The sequence below is a fragment of the Neomonachus schauinslandi genome, chromosome 8, assembly GCF_002201575.2.
Source record: "Neomonachus schauinslandi chromosome 8, ASM220157v2, whole genome shotgun sequence".
NCBI classification, from domain to species: Eukaryota; Metazoa; Chordata; class Mammalia; order Carnivora; family Phocidae; genus Neomonachus; species Neomonachus schauinslandi.
In genome coordinates this window covers 106062354-106082487 of record NC_058410.1, presented here as the reverse complement: position 1 = coordinate 106082487, position 20134 = coordinate 106062354, and the positions used below count along the sequence as shown (strand labels likewise).

General features: G+C 51.7%; 2 protein-coding genes across 3 annotated transcripts; one reads left to right on the top strand and one right to left on the bottom strand.

The window, feature by feature from the left end:
• Window positions 1-9561: 9561 nt before the first annotated feature.
• On the top strand, window positions 9562-15902 carry HSP90AB1 (heat shock protein 90 alpha family class B member 1). Of its 2 annotated transcripts, none has more exons than XM_044917728.1 (12): window positions 9562-9689; window positions 11346-11492; window positions 11799-12005; window positions 12112-12171; window positions 12495-12560; window positions 12676-12984; window positions 13403-13568; window positions 13942-14024; window positions 14360-14390; window positions 14525-14793; window positions 15080-15413; window positions 15530-15902. In XM_044917728.1, exons 2-12 carry the CDS (start codon window positions 11346-11348, stop codon window positions 15637-15639), a joined length of 1782 nt encoding a protein of 593 aa, XP_044773663.1. In that variant the 5' UTR covers window positions 9562-9689; the 3' UTR covers window positions 15640-15902. The 2 variants fall into 2 exon arrangements, with proteins under 2 accessions (XP_044773663.1, XP_021547543.1); XM_021691868.2 differs by having other exon boundaries at window positions 9563-9689; window positions 12112-12271; window positions 12427-12560; window positions 13942-14132; window positions 14243-14390.
• Window positions 15903-16159: 257 nt separating this feature from the next.
• Window positions 16160-19564, bottom strand: SLC35B2 (solute carrier family 35 member B2). The gene is made up of 4 exons (XM_021691870.1): window positions 19484-19564; window positions 18783-18976; window positions 18434-18588; window positions 16160-17699 (listed from the first exon to the last, which is right to left on the bottom strand). The coding sequence occupies exons 1-4, from the start codon at window positions 19492-19494 to the stop codon at window positions 16761-16763; spliced, it is 1299 nt and encodes a 432-aa protein (XP_021547545.1). The 5' UTR covers window positions 19495-19564; the 3' UTR covers window positions 16160-16760.
• Between the last annotated feature and the right edge of the window lie 570 nt (window positions 19565-20134).

The following is a 20134-nucleotide window of genomic DNA, read 5'->3' as shown; positions in this document are numbered from 1 at the left end:
TTCGAGATAGGGTCTACATTCTATTCATGTTTTCACTCTTTCAGCTACAGGTGCTTTACCTGGCTCCCAGTGGTACTCACAAAATTGTCCCTCCCCAAGCACTCCACATGCCTGACTCCAGCTGTGTGGTGCCACTCATTTCCATTCCCTGTGCTCAAGGGATGGAGATGGGTGTTAAGTAGGTTTCTCTGGACGCCAGCAATGATTCGAAGGATGGAAAAACATAATCACATCACTTTCCTTCTTTCTGTACTCAAATAGATGTAGAGGAAAATTACGAGAATATTTTTTCCAAAAATGTTTTCTAATGCAAATGCCAAGAGTGTGCAGTCTCACACTCAGTTTCTGTTCTCCTGACCTCAAGTCTTGACCTGAAGACAGAGGTGGGGGCGAGAAAACGTAGCTCCCAGGTCTCCTGCCCTGGACCCAAGCACAGTGATGGCTCCTGACCACAGCAGGTGCTCTGAAGGCAACACCACACGGTAGGAGGTTGCCCCTAGCACTTGCTTCCTGTAAGGTGGGGAAGGCTGAGCGTGAGAATCAGGCGGGAATCACGGGTATCACGGACTCTGCCGAGACCTGTGCTGGTCATCACCTTCCTTCCGTGTGACGTTTCTGCCTGAAGCATCAGTCTGTGTATTTAGCTGCTGGCCTCCCTGGGGTGGTGGCCACTGCCACACAGACATTTCCCTTGTGTTTGATCTTATATGGCGAATTGTTGGGGCTCAAAACTTTTGAAAAGCTAAGAGCCCCAGTAAAATCAGTCGTCCTTAAAAATAGAAGTCAAGCCTCCAGTATAACCGAGGAACTGGAACATACCTGTATCTATTCTCTGAGGTGAATATGGAAGGAGCATGGTGAGGGCAGTATAATGGGTGGGGGGCTTGAAGGGAAAACTCCAGTTAAGGGGAAAACAAATACTCAGAATGTTAAACTATGATAAGGATTCAAAATGCATATGAGTGAGAAATGCAGAATCACTTTAAAGAGATGTGCTTTCTGGCTAGCAAGCTCTGCCTGAAACCCGAGTCTTGACACACCGGAAGGGTGGCAGGCTGAGGGACGTCAGCCAGCCAGCAGAACTGGAAGTGAGGCCCATCTGGTTTCTAGGGCAAGTTGGCAGTGAGCGTGGAGATGGGCACCTCACATGAGCACAACCCATGTCCCCCCTCCTCCCCAACCCATCAATGGCAGTGCCCTAGCTGGGCTCCTAGCTCCTGCACACGTCCCCTCCAAGAGGAGGTGCTCACTGAGAGCCCTCTAGATCCTTGGCAGTCCTGGTGCTCCCTGTGAATGAGGCAGTTGGCATTCTGGCCCCAGACTACAGGGCAACTGCTAAATGAGTCAGCAGAACCCCACAAAGTGGGGGGCCTCTCCTAGGCCTGTCTATGGGGTTGGTTCCGATTCAGAGCCTAGGATTCCATCTTGGGCCTGCCAAATATCAGCTGTGTGACCCCAGGCAAGTCACATCCTCTGAGCCCAGATCCTTGTTCTTCAGGAGGGGTGATCTATATGTATGGACTTGCTAAGGTGATTTAGGGAGTCTGCGGGAGAGCCTGGATGCAAGAAGTGATTACCCTAGACACGTGGCACCAAGAATCAATGAAGATGAGCCGCAGCCTGGTGCGCTCCCGCTCTAAGCGGCTCGCTGCTCCTCTTCCCAGCTTCAGGGGGTTCCTGAAGCCTTCCAGAGCCAGACCTCATTTTCCCCCACACCAGCCATTTCCAGTGCCAACCGCCCCGCGGGTCCCAGATGAGCCGTTGACAGCGGGGGGCGGGACGAGGGGGGAGCCTGCTGAGCCCCGCCCCACGGCGGCGGCGGCGGCGAGGGTGGGGGGCGTGACGTCGCCGTCCCGCGTGCTGCGCGGCGGCGCGGCCGTTCACACCTGGCCCCCGGCGAGTGGGAGAGCGGATTGGCCGTCTTGAGGCCGGCTCCGCTGCCCCTTAAGCCTGAGTGACCTTGAACGAGGCGTTTTCCATCTCGGAGCCGCTCATCTGTAAAGCAAGGGTAGGCACACGCGCACTAGCCTTTCTCTGGGCTGTGAAACTCCGACCAAGGCAGGGAACAACAACTCTTCTTTCACCTACCACCCTGCTCCCGTCTTCCGTATCTCGTGGCCTCCCGTCTCCCTGTAACTTTGCGGTGCTGATCATTGCTATGCCCGTTGTACTCCAGGAAACTGAAGCTGGAATGGTTAAAGGATGGAAAAATATTTTGTAAACCGCAAAGCACCGGGTAAATACAAGTCTCTGCCTGTCTCTCTCTACCTATCAGATAAGCAGAGAGAGACTCGGAGAGATGGGGAGAATTCCCAGACAGTGAAGGAGATGGAGATACAAGGCCTCTTGTGATAGTGTGGCACCGTAACTGAAGCCCGGGATACCTTCTTCCCTAGCCTTCAAAACGTTCCGGAGAATTCTTTCACATACCCAAGGATCCCAACCCTCCCAGGAGCTGGAACTCCCACGTAATCCTTTCTAGGTGAAAGCAGCGAAGTCCTTCCTGATGTCTAACCCTAGTCTCTCCTGTTTGTGAGTTCTTCAGCACTTAGCACTACCACAGCCTTACCAGTCCCTTATCTGGGCGCAGGTGGGCCGGGCAGGCACTGGGCCCAGAAATCCAGTCAGGTGAGAACTGTACTTTGGGCAGTGACTTGTGCCTGGGGCGGGTCAGGTGGCAGGCAGAGTAGTTAAGTAGGTCAGGGTTGTTTGTGGTAGAACCCACCCCTCCTGCACCTTCCCCTGCCTATAATTTACTCTGGGCTGAACTGATTCGGAGTTAAGTTTTACCTTAGTCAAAGGGACCCAGGAACACTGAACAACACCCAAGACAAAAAGGGACACCTGGTGGGCATCATGGCCCGAGGACAACAGACAATTTAGAGCTCAGTTGACAATGACAGACAGGACTCAGTCACACACACACCCCCTTAGGTCACTGATACTATGGCCTCAGAGAGTCAAGATGCACTCATATGTCTATTAAGAGTAGGTACCAAAGATACCCTATTTACAAGTTCAAATGGCTTAGATCATAACTCTGGTCTCTTCACTACCCTCCCCTGAGAAATGGTGTTCTTGCCCATGACTTCAGCCATCAGTCTCTGTCTCCTGGACATTCTTTGGTGCCCCATAACATGCCTAAAACGGATTCTTGACCCCCTCCAATGCAGAGCGGTCCTCCTCCCTAGCCTTCAGCCCTCATATTCAATCATTCTACCACAGAAAAGGTGAACACTGAGCCTCTTCCCTACCCCTGTGTGATCTCCCCACTTTCGGCTTCTGCCTTCTCCAGGCTATGTCCTGTGGAGTCTCCCAAGTGTTTTTTTGTTTTGAGCAACACAATTAACTGGCTTGACTTAATAGATTTAATATATTTAGACTTTTATCCAATAACTAAATAATACATATTTTTCTCAAGCATGCATGGAACCTTTACACATATTAACCACGTCCTAGATTACAAAAGAAGTCTCAAATACAAAAGAGCCAGTATTATACACACTGCATTGTATGTCTATAACATAATTAAGAGATAATATAAAAATAATTGGAAATGTTGAACACTTTTTTTTTTTAAGATTTTATTTATTTGACAGACAGAGACATAGCGAGAGAGGGAACACAGCAGGGGGAGTGGGAGAGGGAGAAGCAGGCTTCCCGCTGAGCAGGGAGCCCGATGCGGGGCTTGATCCCAGGACCCTGGGATCATGACCTGAGCTGAAGGCAGGCGCTTAACGACTGAGCCACCCAGGCGCCCCTTGAACACTTTTTTAAAAAAGATTTTATTTGAGAGAGAGAGAGCCCGCGCTCGAGAGAAAGCACAAGTGGGGTGAGGGGCAGAGGGAGAAGCAGACTCCCCACTGAGCAGGGAGCCTGATACAGTGCTCAGTCCCTAGACTCTGGGATCATGACCTGAGCCAAAGGCAGACACTTAAACAACTGAGCCACCCAGGTGCCCCTTTTGAACACTTTTAAACTGATCAACGAAGATGCCATAAGAAGAATCAGAAAACGCTTAAAACTAAATTATAATAAAAATACTATAGGGGCACCGGGATGGCTCAGTTGGCTAAGTGTCTGCCTTTGACTGAGGTTGTGATCCTGGGACCCTGGGATAGAGTCCCACATCACGTTGGGCTCCCTGCTCAGTGGGGAGCCTGCCTGCTTCTCCCTCTCCCTCTGCCTGCTGCTCCCCCTGCTTGTGCTCTTTTTCAAATAAATAAAATCTTTCCAAAAAATATTACATATTAAAACATGGGGATATAGCTAAAATAGTACTTGAAGAGAAATTTGTAGCCTTAAATCATAATGTCAGAAAAGGGGAAAGGCTGAAATTTAATGTGCTAGGTTTTAAAGCTAAGAAAATAGAAAAAGAACAGCAGAACTGGGGCGCCTGGGTGGCTCAGTCATTAAGCGTCTGCCTTCGGCTCAGGTCATGATCTCAGGGTCCTGGGATCCAGCCCCGCTTCGGGCTCCCTGCTCAATGGGAAGCCTGCTTCTCCCTCTCCCACGCCCCCTGCTTGTGTTCCCTCTCTCGCTGTCAAAGAAATAAAATCTTAAAAAAAAAAGAACAACAGAATTGACCCAAAATAGAAATAATAAAAATTTTAGCAGAAATTTAAATACATGAATATCGATATAAATAAAATAGACAAGTCTCTAATGAAACTTTTCATGAAAAAAGGAATAAGACATGAAAAACAATTTTAGGGATGAAAAAGAAGATATACTTTAGATGGAATAGAGATTGAAAAGAGTCAAAGAGAAGACTATGCCATAATAAAGCTTTCAAGAAACGCCCAGAAAAATTATTAAACAAAATTGACAAGGAGAGGTAGAAAACCTGAATAGTCCTATATCATTAAAAAAAAAAAAAAAAAAAAAGAGGGGCACCTGGCTGGCTCAGTGGTGGAGCATGCAGCTTTTGATCTTGGGGTTGTGAGTTCAAGCCCCATATCAGTGTAGAGATTACTTAAAAATAAAATCTTTAAAAAAATAATAATTTATTATTATTTATTTATTTGACAGACACAGCGAGAGAGGGAACGCAAGCAGGGGGAGTGGGGGAGGGAGAAGCAGGCCTCCTGCTGAGCAGGGAGCTCCATGTGGGGCTCGATCCCAGGACCCTGGGACAATGATGGGAGCCAAGGGCAGACACTTAATGACTGAGCCACCCAGGCACCCCTCTCTCTCTCAAATAAATAAAATCTTTTACAAATTAATTAATTGATGGATTCTGCTTAATATTAAGTCTGTTAACTAAGCATATAAATAAAAGGAATTTTTAAAAACAATAGTCTCGCCATAGATGCAGAAAAGTAATTTTGATACTCGTTCAGATTAAAATTTATAACAAGTTAGGGAGAGAAAGAGGAAATATTGTGCTCAATGATGAAATATTAAAAGCATTCCTTTTCTGATCAGAAATGAGATAGGGATTCCCCACAATCACTGTTTCCACTCGTCATTGTCTTGCAGGTCCTAGCTGGTGCAGTGTACCAAGAAATAAGAGATACAAGGATTAGAAAGTGAGAAACCAGACTGTCATTGTTCTCAGATGATAGGTAGGGTTGTACTTAAAAAAAATAAAAAACAAATTAAGAATTAATAAGGTAGTTTACCAAGCTGTGGGACCAATAAACAAAAGTCGATTGCTTTCCAAACTCTTCGGGAAACCTAAAATGAAGGAAAATTGCCATTGCCATTGCATCAAAAACAAGAAACACAGTACTAACAATGAAGGGAGTGAAAGTTGTGAAAGAAACTTGTCATGTCCCAACCGCATGTGGAAACTCAGGCAGAGCGGGAGCCCGGGCTGGCCAGGCAGACTGGCTCAACTGTCCAACATCTCTGAACATTAAGTCCATTGGCCTGTGAGGATGTCATTGCAGGGTATCCCCCATGGAGTTCAGCGATAATAAGCCTCGTGGAACTGGGTAGAACCGGAACAGACAGGACCCATTCTGGCAGCCGCTGAGCTTGGGAAGGGTGCCTGTGCCAGGAGTTAAGGATCCAGAGCTACTCCCCGTGCTTATACAATCCCTGAGGTCCTGCTGCTGTGGGTTGCCTTATTCATCCATTGCCTCTTATCTTGGCAGCTTCCCTGAGCCCCTTGAAAGCCCAGTGGTGCACCCTCATTAGGAGAATTCCCAGTCGGAGCAGCAGCTGAGTCTCTGCTCCAAGACCTCACTCTGCTTTAGCTAGATCAGGGGTCTGTAAGTCTTCTCTGTAAAAGGTAAGAGACTACATATTTTAGACTCTGCAAGCTACCTGGTCTCTGCTGTACTATCAACTCTGCCACTGCAGCATAAAATTAGCCAAAAACAACATGTAAACAAATGAGAGGGGCTATGTTCCAGTAAAGCTCTACGAGCACAAATTCAAATTTCATGTACTTTCCACATGGCAAAATATTATCTTTCCCTTGACTTTTTTCAACAATTTAAAAAATGTAAAAAACATTCTTCCCCATAAGCCATGTAAAAACAAGCAACAGGCCCACCAGCTGCAGGCCACAGTTGGTCAGTTCTTGCTTCATCTGGCTACCCTCCAACAACAGAAGGTTGGGCTGGGTCTTTGAGGCCTGGTCAGGAACAAAGGGTATCTTGGGAACAGTGAGCATTGCAAGTGCTGCCGGAAATAGTTTTCTGGAGATCTAGGGGGTTTAAGCTGTTTTTAATAGCCTTCAGTGGCTTCCCTCACTCTGAGTTAAGGTCAGGACGTCTTAGCATGGCATTTGTGGCCCTCTGTGACCCGAACCCTGCCTGCAGGGTCACTTTCAGCGCTTCTGCCTCCCTCAGGGGCCCCTAGGCTATGGGCCTTCTGTCAGGGCTGTGCCTCTCCATGTTTTTCCCTCTTCTGGGAATAGACCTGTGCCGTGGGCTGGCTAGCCTTAGCCCTAAGCCTGCCCCGTTGCTCAGGCTGAGCTGGGAGTCTCTGATAGTTCTCCCACGTGCTATGATTCACACTTGTCCTGCAGCAGCCCCTTGTGGGCTAAAACCTCCATCTTATTTATGCATTTTTGCATCCCCAAGCACTCACTGTGGGGGCTTAAGTGAGTGTCAGTGAGTGGGAGAAGGCTTCCAGAAGAGAAGGCAGAATTTCTGTGCTAGTGCAAGATTTGAGATCTTCCCATTAGAAGACCCCTGAAAGGTCTCTGGTCCTAATACTGATCAACAGGAGTGATGTCTGGGATGCCTGGGTGGCTCAGTGAGTTAAGTGTCTGCCTTCAGCTCAGGTCATGATCCCGGGGGCCTGGGACATGGCAAGTCCCACATTGGGCTCCCTGCTCGGCGGGGGGCCTGCTTCTCCCCCTGCTCATGTTCTCTCTCTCTCTCTCTCTGTGTCTCTAATGAATAAATTTAAAAAATCTAATAAATAAATAAAGGAGTGATTTCTGCTCTGCCCTGGACTTGGGTCCTGGGAGGGGAGAGACAGCATCTCCACTCCATTTCTGGAGCAAGGAGCAAGCGTTGGTGCACCAAAGGCTTTGAGCTGACTGATCTCACTGAAGCTTTGCTTTCCCGGTTCCTAGATTGTGGAGACTCACTTTCACCACTTAACAGGACCATGAAATGGTGTCAGTGGTCTTTGTGAACTAGGGAGATTTTTAATTTGCTAGACCCCTTCTGCCCAGAGGGAGAGAGGGTATGTTGAGGTGTCATGACACACTTCCTTTGAGATTTTGATCAGGAACAGAGAATCCTGGGAGATTCCTGGTAAACAGCACCCTTCCCAAGCCCATTAACTTCCAGTCACAGGTTTTTCACACACCGTAAGAAAGGGGAATAGAAGAGTAAGGAGAAATAAAATTGGGGTGGTGGCAGCCGGATGATGAGGTCTGGAGTGTGGGGCAAAGATAAAGAAAGGGAGGGTCCTTTGTTTTCTGGAATTTAACATATGAATAAAGAAAATACAAAGGAAGGAAGACCGGGCACCAGGGCTGTTGAAGGAAGGATTAGGGGTGGCGGTGGGGGAACCCCTCCCCAGCATTCCAGTGGAGGACACTGTGGGCCAGGAAGGCAGCTGATGGACATCTCCAAGGTCACAGAGCAGGAAGTGGCCATTCTCTTCCCGAGGAGCTGTGGGTCCGACACGAGTCCTAAATGAGGCCTTGGATAGACAAGGGTTAGGGTTAGGGTTAGCACGCCAAAGGGGCAGAGCCAAGCGAAGTATGGCGTCCCACAGCCCTTTGGGCAGGCTAACGGTTTGGGGGCTTGGGACCTCCGGCGCCACAGCTGAAGAGGAACAAATTCTGGCAGCCTGCAGCAGGCTACCCTCCGGCCAGCGTCTTCAAGCGACCTCCAAGAGTCCCTGCTACTCTGCAGGGGTCCCAGGAGACCCTCTCCTCCTCCGGTCTGGCAGCTGCAGGAGCGAAAAGGGCGAAAAAAATGAAACCAGACAGAAAGGGCTCGATGTGCTCACGCAGGGGAGACGCATGTCTCAGTGTTCTCCACACGTGGGCGACTGCAGGAGTTGGGGAGGGTACCCCCCTCCCCCGCGGTGGCGAACGCGTCCCCAGTCTCTGCTCTCTGAAGGCGGCACCGGCACAACCGCCCCTACAGCCCTGTGCCGTGTGGTTGATAGGGGAGAGGTGGGGGGGGGGGGGTCAGTCAATCATTCCCTTTATGCTCCATCCCACTCCCGAGGGAGTTCCAAGCTAGCTGGCCCTGGCAGGTGGAAAACAGGGTCCCGCCCGCGGCTTCCTAGGATAAATAGGACTGGGACAGCTCACCTCCTCCTCCCCGGGGACCCCGGCAGAGACGGATGGGTAACACAGCAGCTGCAGAGACGGCTCAGGCCGCAGGAGGCGGGGCGGGGCCTGGAGGAAAGGGGCGGAGCAGGGGCGGGGCCGCCAAGGCGGGTCTGGAAACTGCTGGAAGTAATCGCAGTACCGCCGTCGTCGCTCCTTCCGCTGGGCGCAGGCAAAGAGTCCCCCTGCCAGCCCAGGCCGGCGCCCTTCCCCCCCAGCCGGAGCCACGCCCCGCTGCAAAAGCCCTAGCTCTTCCCCCTGGCCCAGGGAGGGCCGAGATCCGTGGGCTGCCTGAAGTTAGACCTCGAATTCCGCACGGTCCCTAAAAAAAATACCCCTTCCCCTTACTGGACTATAGGAGTGTGTAGGGCAGATTGTAGCAAAAAAGTCGAACCTGGGAGCCGAGGTCGGAGTGGTTGGCCGCTTCTATCCCCGCTCTCCATCTTTTTAGATGTTCCTCCAAGGCACGACTCTCGGGTCTGGAGGCGCTTGCCTCACAGGTTTATAGGAAGGTCAGTGGCATCCGCGCCCCTAGATCCCCCGTTTCTGTCACATGAGTATTCTCAATCTTTAGTTCTTGGAGAGGGCTCATGCCTTGAAGTGCGGAGACAGGGCCACGAAAAGGAATACTTGCGTGTGCTCTTAAGGCGGAGACTGAGACCTGCGGCTCCCGCCCTTCCCCGCCCCCTCCCCTATTTTGGACCATGACGTCAAGGTGGGCGGGCAGCGGCAGGTGCAGGGCTGACAGACATCCTCCTTTAAGGCGGAGGGATTCGGGGGCGGGCAGCTAGTCTGTGCTTCGCCGTATATAGAGCGCCTGGGGGCGCACAGCCGCTCTTTTGAGTCACCCCCGCGCGGCTTTGTTGTGGAGACGTAGCCGGACGCAGTCCCTACCCACCGTGGTCTGTAGTGCTTGCAGCTCTTCTCCTTTAAGGTAAGGTCGGAGCTCCGTTCAGATTTTTCTGTCTGGAATGCTCTTTTGAGTTGCTTTCGTTCCTCGTTTCCTTCCCAAAGCCTAGATTTTGTTGTGTTGGAGCGGCCCCTGGGATAGGACGACTCCAAATTTCGTTGGGGGGGGGGGGGGGGGGGTTTTGCGAGTTAGGCTTGTTTTTTCATCGGTGTCTGGGTGGCGGGGCTTTCCCCGGGCGGCGGCTAACCGTGGGGGAGGTGGGCCGCGGAGTGGGTTTGGGGTAGTGGGCAGCTGCACGTGGTGTCCGCGCCGGCCCGGGACGCTGCCATGTTTGCCCCTCCACTTCCGGACGCGGCTACGGGGCGCCGGAGAGTCCCCAAGGGTGGTGGGTGTGCGCGCTGGACGTGACTCAGCACAGCCTGGTGTTGGTTTGGCTTTGCCATCTGCCCTGTGGGAAGCGTTTTTCAAGTGTTTCCGTTTTTTTTCTGTGAGGTTCTAAGGCGAGAAACGTTACGGCCGGCTCTGGCTCATGGTGCTTCTTTCCTTCTAGATCTTTCTTGCAGTCTCGGGTCGGGGGGGAGGGAAAAGGAGGGGGCAGGCTCTGGAAGATTCGTGGGCCCTCTCCTCCTCCGCCCCTCCCAAAGAGCTGAGATTGTTCTGGAAGCTTCTGGAGCCCGGCGCCCCGCCCTGGTGCCCGGATGCTGGGGCGAAGGGAGGCTGCGCGGTGGCGCCCCCTCCTCGCGTGGCCCTGGCCGACGCATGTCCGGCAGTGACGAGGGTCTGCCCAGCGGATTACGGCCACCATTTTAGTTGTGTTTGGTTTGGTACTCTATTGTAGTCGTGTATGTTGAGGGGGGTCACGATGGAGCTTTGGCCTTACCGGTTCTTTGTCTTAGTACCTTCTTGGGCGGGTATCCCCCGGTCTCAGAGGTAACCTTCTCCTATGTCCCGAGGCAGCAATCCCACATGTGCTTGGTGTGGGAGATAACCCAGTGGGAGAGACGATTCCGAATTATTTCTCTTTAAACATGACATCGGTCACCTTGGGCTATTTTTCCTACCAAAAGAGGTAATAGAACTGTAGTCAGTGGGGGCGCCTGGGTGGCTCAGTCGTTAAGCGTCTGCCTTCGGCTCAGGTCATGATCCCAGGGTCCTGGGATCAAGCCCCACATCGGACTCCCTGCTCGGCGGGAAGCCTGTTTCTCCCTCTCCCACTCCCCCTGCTTGTGTTCCCTCTCTCGCTCTCTCTCTGTCAAATAAATAAATAAAATTAAAAAAAAAAAAATTGTAGTCAGTGGTTTTCTCCCAAATGCGTGGAACCATTTACGTGTTGGAGCCAGGATCTGCATTTGCAACAAGCTACCCAGTGATGCTGAGGCTGTTGGGTCCCATGGACCACTTAGAGTAGTTAGGCTCCAAGATAACCTTTCCAAAACATTTGACATTGCATATTGTGTTAAAGAAGCTTTTTAAGTTTTTCTTTCTAAGTTGGGTTCCTACTAAGGGTATAGGCTGAAATATTTGAAGAAGAGGTTTTACAGTTTTTCAGGAATATGTTTAGTACCCAGTTTAAAGCAGTTTGAACTAAATCTCTTTGAGTCTTCATTGAGATAGGGTGAACCAGTGTTAAATATGGGGCCATTGGTGTTCTTTTGTAATTCTTGACTGTTCTTATTTTAGATGCCTGAGGAAGTGCACCATGGAGAGGAGGAGGTGGAGACTTTTGCCTTCCAGGCAGAAATTGCCCAACTCATGTCCCTCATCATCAATACCTTCTATTCTAACAAGGAAATTTTCCTTCGGGAGTTAATCAGTAATGCTTCTGATGTGAGTGCTTTGGGCACCTTCATTTGTGGTATTTGTTTTCAGCACTCAGGAAAAGGGAGAAGGGTGGTTTGGCATTTTGTGGGGCTGCTGTTGGAGGGGATAAAACTGCTGCTGTTCTTCAAAAAGTTGGCTTTACTCTATGGGGATAGATGGGATATTGTAACTGTAATTATGCGGTTCTTAAATCTCCAGTTGGGGTGGTAATCAGAACTTGAGGCTACTTGGAAGTGAAAAACAAAGTTTTCTTTTGGATGAAGAGATGAGCTTTAGGAAGCACAAAGGTAAAATCGAAATCTGTATTTTTAGGCCTTGGACAAGATTCGCTATGAGAGCCTGACAGACCCTTCCAAGTTGGACAGCGGTAAAGAGCTGAAAATTGACATCATCCCCAACCCCCAGGAACGCACCCTGACTCTAGTGGACACAGGCATTGGCATGACCAAAGCCGATCTCATAAATAATTTGGGAACCATTGCCAAGTCCGGAACTAAAGCATTCATGGAGGCTCTTCAGGTATGTGGTAGTTCAGCTAGACATGCACCATTCATTTTTGTGGCTATTCTTTGGTTTGCTGTGGTGTTTTCTTAAACTTGTGTTTGACTTTAAAACTTCCTGGCAGGCTGGTGCAGACATCTCCATGATTGGACAGTTTGGCGTTGGCTTTTATTCTGCCTACCTGGTGGCAGAGAAGGTGGTGGTTATCACAAAGCACAATGATGATGAGCAGTATGCCTGGGAGTCCTCTGCTGGGGGCTCCTTCACTGTACGTGCAGACCATGGTAAGTTGACTTTCTTGTTAGGTTGTCTGGGTTAGAATTCTGGGGAAATTTGGAATAGAGATCTTAAGCATGTTCTTTATCAAGTAATTATTTTTCATTACAGTTTTGTGTTTAGTTTTGTGTCCTTATGCTGTATTGTGATTGACTTTTCCTAGGTGAGCCCATTGGCCGGGGTACTAAAGTGATTCTCCATCTTAAAGAAGACCAGACAGAGTATTTAGAGGAGAGACGTGTCAAAGAAGTGGTGAAGAAGCATTCGCAGTTCATAGGTTATCCCATCACCCTTTATGTGAGTGTGGACTGGTAATCCTGACATGTATGATGTCTGCTGCTCAGGAGAATGGGATGGTCCCCAGTTTTTTGGTGTTATGTATTCTGAAACTATTGTTTTTTTGTGTTCTCAGTTGGAGAAGGAACGAGAGAAAGAAATCAGTGATGATGAGGCAGAGGAGGAGAAAGGGGAGAAAGAAGAAGAAGAGAAAGATGAGGAGGAGAAGCCCAAGATTGAAGATGTGGGCTCAGATGAGGAGGATGATAGTGGGAAGGACAAGAAAAAGAAAACAAAGAAGATTAAGGAGAAATACATAGACCAGGAAGAACTGAACAAGACCAAGCCCATTTGGACCAGAAACCCTGATGACATTACCCAGGAGGAATATGGAGAGTTTTACAAGAGTCTTACTAATGACTGGGAAGACCACTTGGCAGTCAAGGTGAGAAGCCTCGCTTGTTGACTCAACAGGAAAAGCAGGCAGAAGGGTGTTGGTGGTAGTAGATAAGTGGAACTTGCCTACCTGGCTAGGAGGTGGGAACTGAATGCCATGGAGCCACATCCATTCACTTTCTGATGACCCTTTCAGGGTGAAGAAAGGACATCCTTCCCAGTGACCTCACTTTGTTTCCATGGCAGGTTTTGGATGGGATTGTTTTCTCATTGATCTAAGGGTTATACATAGGTGTCCCATTGTAGCTTAATTCAGGGTGTAAGAGCTTAATTTGCTCAACAGCTGTCCTATGGCATCTTTTCTGTCCTTGGGGAAGATCTTGTCCTAAGCAATTTCATGAAATGAGGTTGAGAGTAAACACTTCTATCTTGAAATACACTACTGGTTTACCTTGGATTTCTTTCAGCATTTCTCTGTAGAAGGTCAGCTGGAATTCAGGGCATTGCTGTTTATCCCCCGTCGGGCTCCTTTTGACCTCTTTGAGAACAAGAAGAAAAAGAACAACATCAAACTGTATGTTCGCCGTGTGTTCATCATGGACAGCTGTGATGAATTGATACCAGAGTATCTCAGTGAGTGTTGTCTTGGTCTCATGTAGTTAGTTGGGTACAGTCTCCTGTGAAGCCCACTCAGCATTCTCACAGTGAGGTCTTGTTTTGAAAAAAGTCTTCATTGTAGATAACATGGCAAGTGAAGGTTCCGTGAGAAAATGGGTTCTGTTGAATTTAGATAACCTTATTTTATTATTATTTTTTAATTTTTTAAAAGATTTTGTCAGAGTGTGAGCACAAGCAGGGGGAGCGGCAGGCAGAGGGAGAGATGTGGAACTCAGTCCCAGGAATCCTGATCATGATCTGAGCTGAAGGCAGACACTTAGCAGCTGAGCCACCCAGGCATCCCTGCCCTGTCTGTGTTTAACTCTGCTTTCTGCCTGGTTGATTGCAGACTTCATCCGTGGTGTGGTTGACTCTGAGGACCTGCCCTTGAATATCTCCCGAGAAATGCTCCAGCAGAGTAAAATCTTGAAGGTCATTCGCAAAAATATTGTGAAGAAGTGCCTTGAGCTCTTCTCTGAACTGGCAGAAGACAAGGAGAATTATAAGAAATTCTATGAGGCGTTCTCTAAAAATCTAAAGGTATAGATGCAAAAAAGTTACTTAATAATTATGGCGGAGGGTTATTTTTCATTTACATAGAGGGTAGCAGATTATTTACAAGTAAAATTGTTTTCTTTCCACCCCTGAAGCTTGGAATCCATGAGGACTCTACTAACCGGCGCCGCCTTTCTGAGCTGCTGCGTTACCACACTTCCCAGTCTGGGGATGAGATGACTTCTCTTTCAGAATATGTGTCCCGCATGAAGGAGACCCAGAAGTCCATCTATTACATCACTGGTGCGTTGGACCCTGGGTCTGATCAAAGCCTCTCGTGGGGTGTGAGGAGGGAAGGGAGGGCGTTTGGGAATCCCTGGGAACTGGCAGGAGGGCGGTGCATCCTGACCCCTGAGTCACACTCAATAACCCTACAGGTGAGAGCAAAGAGCAGGTTGCTAACTCAGCTTTTGTGGAGCGAGTGCGGAAGCGGGGCTTCGAGGTAGTGTATATGACGGAGCCCATCGACGAGTACTGCGTGCAGCAGCTCAAGGAGTTTGACGGGAAGAGTCTGGTCTCGGTTACCAAGGAGGGCCTGGAGCTGCCTGAGGATGAAGAGGAGAAGAAGAAAATGGAGGAGAGCAAGGCCAAGTTCGAGAACCTCTGCAAACTCATGAAAGAAATCTTGGATAAGAAGGTTGAGAAGGTAAACAATTCTGGGACTAGGATGTATTTTGTAAACAAGTGCTTTGAGCGCTGCTTCCTTCAAAATCTTACGGGGGCTACACAGTGAGTAGTTTTAAGGAGCCTAGTTGGTTCGGAGCTTCCTTGCCTTGTCTTTACCAGACAGTTTTAGGTTGGTATTTCTATAATGCTGGACAGAGATGCCTGCTCTGCTTTCTTCAGAGAAGAGAACTGAACAAACGGTCATTTTAGCCTGGAAATGGTAATCTGATTTACCATCAACGGCAAGTTTTTGTGACTGTCCACAGGTGACAATCTCCAACAGGCTAGTGTCTTCACCCTGCTGCATTGTGACTAGCACCTACGGCTGGACGGCCAACATGGAGCGGATCATGAAAGCCCAAGCCCTTCGGGACAACTCTACGATGGGCTATATGATGGCCAAGAAGCACCTGGAGATCAACCCTGACCACCCCATCGTGGAAACGCTGCGGCAGAAGGCCGAGGCGGACAAGAACGACAAGGCAGTCAAGGACCTGGTGGTGCTGCTGTTTGAAACGGCTCTGCTCTCTTCCGGCTTCTCACTCGAGGATCCCCAGACTCACTCCAACCGCATCTACCGCATGATCAAGTTAGGCCTGGGTGAGTACCTTTGTTACCAGGGCCAGGCAAGGAACCGGGGAGCTGGTCTCACAGGGACAAATTGGACTTCGTGGTATTTGGATCAAAGTTGACATGCCCTTTTTTTCTACTTCTAGGCATTGATGAAGATGAAGTGACTGCAGAGGAACCCAGTGCTGCTGTTCCTGATGAGATCCCCCCCCTCGAGGGTGATGAGGATGCCTCTCGCATGGAAGAAGTAGATTAGTTCTACCTGCAGACTTTGTGTCCTCTGTATAGTGTCCCCATGGCTCCCCAGCAGCCCTGAGTGGCCCCGGTTCACCTGGTTCCCTCTGCTGATGTCTAGTGGTTTTTTTCTTTCTTGGTCCTGTCTTTGAGGCAGGAAAGAAGGCCCTCAAGCCCTGTCCCTTCCGATATTTGACGGGGTTTGGATGTGTATTGTGGGGTTTTTTTTGTTTATTTTGTTCTGAGATTAAAGTATGCAAAATAAAGAAGATACAGTTTTATACAGTTATGCTCTCCCTTGTAAAGTGGATCTCATGCTGCCTTTTGAGTTTCCTTAGCTTCTCTAGCCCAAGTTGAACGTGCTGTTGTTCTGAGGATAGGTATTCCTGGTACACTGAAAGGGTCACCGGTAGCTACTTGGCACTTTTGAAAATCTGGGTACCCAGCATTGACAGTAAAGGGTAGCTTCAAACTAGCAGGTATAATGCCCTTTCAGTGCCCTTCCTAAAGCATACGCCTCAGTGAGCCAAAACACACTTCAGCCCATTGCAGCAATTTAATTTAATAAAATAAAATTATAAGAGCAAAATTACATTTCCAAAGTACCAAAACCTGCAACTGGCTCTTGGAGCAGAGCCTAGGGATCCAGGAGCAGAGAGGGTGGTGTCACTGGGCAGGGCTCTCCCATCCCCCTCCTCCAGCACAGCACCATCTTTCACGGACTCCTGGGAAAGCAGCACTTGGAGCCTACAACACTTGTGCTTTTCTCCCCAGAGTAAGAACTGTAGGTCTCCGGGAGGGAGTCTGCAAGGGTGGGCTACTCAGGGTAGGGGATGAGCACAGGTGAGGTGTTGGGGGAGTCCACAGGGCAAGACTTCGGGGAACGTGAGGGGGTAGGTGCTTCTGCCTTCTCTGTGCCCCTGCACGCCGAGGACGGTCCTCAGAAGAATCCCTACTGGAGAACAGGGGACTTAAGGCAAAGGGGAAGGCTGCCTCTTGGACTCAACCCCAACTTGTAGAGCTGGTTGGAGATACTGAGGAAAAACCCTGCCTTCTGCCCTCGAGCCAACCGCCTCCGAAGTTACAGTAGGAGAGGAAAGTTGGTATGGTGAGGGTCTTGTTCCACTTCACACCCTGGGCCCCTCAAACTTTCTGCACAGGAGACTCGACAGGCACAGCCTTCTTAACCCGTTGCTTTAGACGGCCCCGGGCATAGACTCTGAGCAGGAGGGCGGCAAAGACCACAGCCACCCCCAGGCCCCCCACCACAGTGACCGTGTGGCCGTAGAGCAGGCAGGAGAGGAGGATGGCGAAGGCCTGGCGGAGGGTCATGATGATGGTGAAGATGGCAGCCCCAAACTGCCCGATGGTGTAGAAGATGAAGAGCTGACCGCATGCGGAGCAGACCGAGAGCAGCAGGGCATGTGCAGCAAATTCACTGTGTCGCCCCATGAAGCGCGTTCCCTCCAGGAGGGCCCCCTGCTCTAGCAGGGAGCCCACCGTGAAGAGGCAGGAGAAGAGGTTGACCCCGAACATCATCTGCACAGAAGACATCTTATAGGCAAACAGGGCGTCCTGCCAGTTGGAGGTGAAGCTGTCAAAGGCAATGTAGCCTGCCAGCAGGATGAGGCCTGCCAACGTGGTGGCGGGGGAGCTGCGGGGCTCGGGGCCGCTGGACAGCAGAAACATGCTGACCCCGATGGAGATGAGGCCGGCTGTCAGGTATTCCCAGTGTTCGTAGCTGCGCCGAGACACCAACTTGCCCATCAGCATGACCGGGATCACCTTCGAGGCCTTGGCCAGCACCTGGGTGGGGAAGCTGACGAACTTGAGCGCTTCATACTGACACCAGCTGCTAAGCACATTTGACAGGCTGGCAAAGGAGTACCGGTACATGGGGGCCCCATGGCGGGGTTGCTTGCAGAGGACGCAGGAGAGGCCGGCGACGATCAGTGCTAGCACTCGGTTCATGAGCACCAGGAACTGTGAGTCTGTGAAGCGCTCACCTGGCGACGTGGCAGTAGCCCCGTAGCTGCGGGTCATCACCCTTTCCTGCAGCACTCCCCAAGTCAGATAAGACACCTGGGGGCGGGGGGGGCGAGGCCCGGGGAGAAAAGCAAGAGAAGGGAACGATGAGCAAAAAAGCATCCAGACAACCTCCCTCTTCCTCAGACGGCTCAAGGATTTAAAGGACAGCGTACGGATTTTGGTCCCTCTGTAGTAACTAGAAGTTTCCTCTCCCCTCCCAAGCCTGCATTCACCTCGGAGAGAATCAAGTGTGTGTGAAAAACGACAAGTGCTTTAGGACTGTCCAGACCCTGTGTGCCCCACACAAGGTTATGTTAAAGCTGACTCCATCCCAGGTTATCTTCCTATCTACTCTCAATTCAGGGAGTAAAGACGGGACACCTGTTCAGCATGCACAGAACTAGCAGTGCCCACTCCAAAGTGCCAAGAGCTCCGCATCCTAGCTCCTTCCCACATGGAGTGGGGGAAGGCTGAACGGCTTCCCCAAACTTCGATCAGTGGGTTAACATACACAAGACACATCATTAACATACACAAGACACATCATTAACATACACAAGACACACCATTGCAGGGGAGAGTGTAGTAACAGCCCAGAAGACATCACAGACAAGAGGAGAGAAAAGACAGCATGTCCTCCAACCACTTCTAAGATGATGATGGTACAGCGTGCCCCTGGGAGGAGGGGGCCACGTAACACACTAGGCCAGGAAACTGTTGGGACCGTGCAGTCCCTGTCCACCGGGACCCAACCCAGGAACAGAAGCAGAGCCCGTGGGCCTACCTACCTGGAGCCCCGCAGCACAGAAGAGCAGCTTCAGGGCTTGCCAAGCGGGAGTGGTCTCTACCGGCTCCGTCCGGGAAGCCAGAGGAACCTCGTCAGAGGCCTTGGGCTCATTGCCAAACACACAAGTTTTCACCAGGGGGAAGCAGAGACCCCTGCCTAAAAAAGACACACAAGGTCAAGATCTCATCTTCTCTCCAGCACCTCGTCTTCCCCAGAGCAGCCAGCTACCCTGCTGTCAGGCCTGCAGGTCTCCCTCCCTCCCTCCCTTTCCAAGCCACATCCCTATCTGGACGGCTGCTCAGCACTCATAAAACGGACCGAGCACACTAACCCACCCTTTCCGCACACACCTGTCTCCAGGTAGTTCTTCCGCCTGAAGTACTGCACCATCAGGTAGCCGGGTACCATAAAGCTGGCATAGCCAGCAGCATTCACCAAAAAACGGAAGAACCATAGCTGCGTCCATGACTCTGGAGGGGCTTCGGGGGTCTCCCCACCTGCCCCCAGGGAGGGGAGCGCGGCCAGCACCACCACTGCCCACCACCTGCGGGACAGCGGACGTAAGGATTAGGGTGCAGATCCTAGTGCACTCGGCCCTCCAGAGGGGACTACACTGGAGGAGGGCCCGGAGTCTCCCCGCCCCCCTCAGCTGCAGCCCAGCCTGGACAAAGAGCCTCTCTCTCTCCTGGGGGGGGGGCGGGGGCGGCGCGGGCCAGGCAGGGTTCCCTCCCTCCCCGGGGGCGGATCCGCCCCTCTGACCACACAGGTTCCCTCTGTTCCCTCCAGAGCTCGCCGGCCGCTCGGGCCACAGGCGGCGCCCCCTCCTCCCACCCCGCCTTCCAGGATCCGGGAGCGCCAGGGTTCCCAACTCCTCCGCCCGACACTCCCGGACCCTGGCCAGGAGCACAAGTCCACGCCGCGCCCCCCTCTCCCTGCCGGCTCCGGCCGCCCAGCAGCTGGGACCCCACCCCGGCCCCTCCGTGCCCAGCAGCGGCAGTCACGTGGCCCGGGGGCTCGGTCACGTGGGCCCGCCGCTCCCCTAGCCCCCCACCTGGCGTCCATGGTCCGGGCCGCGTGGGGCGGAGGGGGGCCGGGGAATGCGGTCCCCGGGCCGCGCGCTCCCTCCGCTTCCGCCGCCGCCTCCAGCAGCGGCCAGTGAGCGACCGGCTAGCGGAAGTGCCCCGCTCTTCCCGCCCCCTCCCCGCGGCCGCCCCTCCGCCCCCAGCCGCGACCACGCAGCGCCCCGGGCCGCCGGCAGGCCACAGCGCCCCCGCGTGGCCCGGAGGGAGACGCGGCTCGGGAGCCGGGAGCAGGGCTACCCCGGGAGGGGCGAGGGGCGAGGGGCGGAGGATGGGGAGGCGGGAAGCCCCCAGGCCGCGCACCCCCACCCCGCTTCGCCATCGCCCTTAGCCCTCACAACCAACCCGGGAGGTAGTGGTGCCCCCTGCCATCTTGGGACGGGGACATTGAGGTTCTGCGTCCCAAGCACTTCCTCTTACGTTACCCCTTTCCCGATTTCTGACAGGAAGATCTTTCTCCGCTGAGCTGCAGTTCTGTCCCCCAACAACCCATGACCTTCGAGGCTCTGCATGACCTGGCCCTTCCACCTCGCCCACTCACCCACCCTCTGCGGAGTCCCACTGGCCTGCCCTCAGGTCCTCTAGTTCACCAAAGGCGTGCCCCTGAACGCTCTCCCCACATC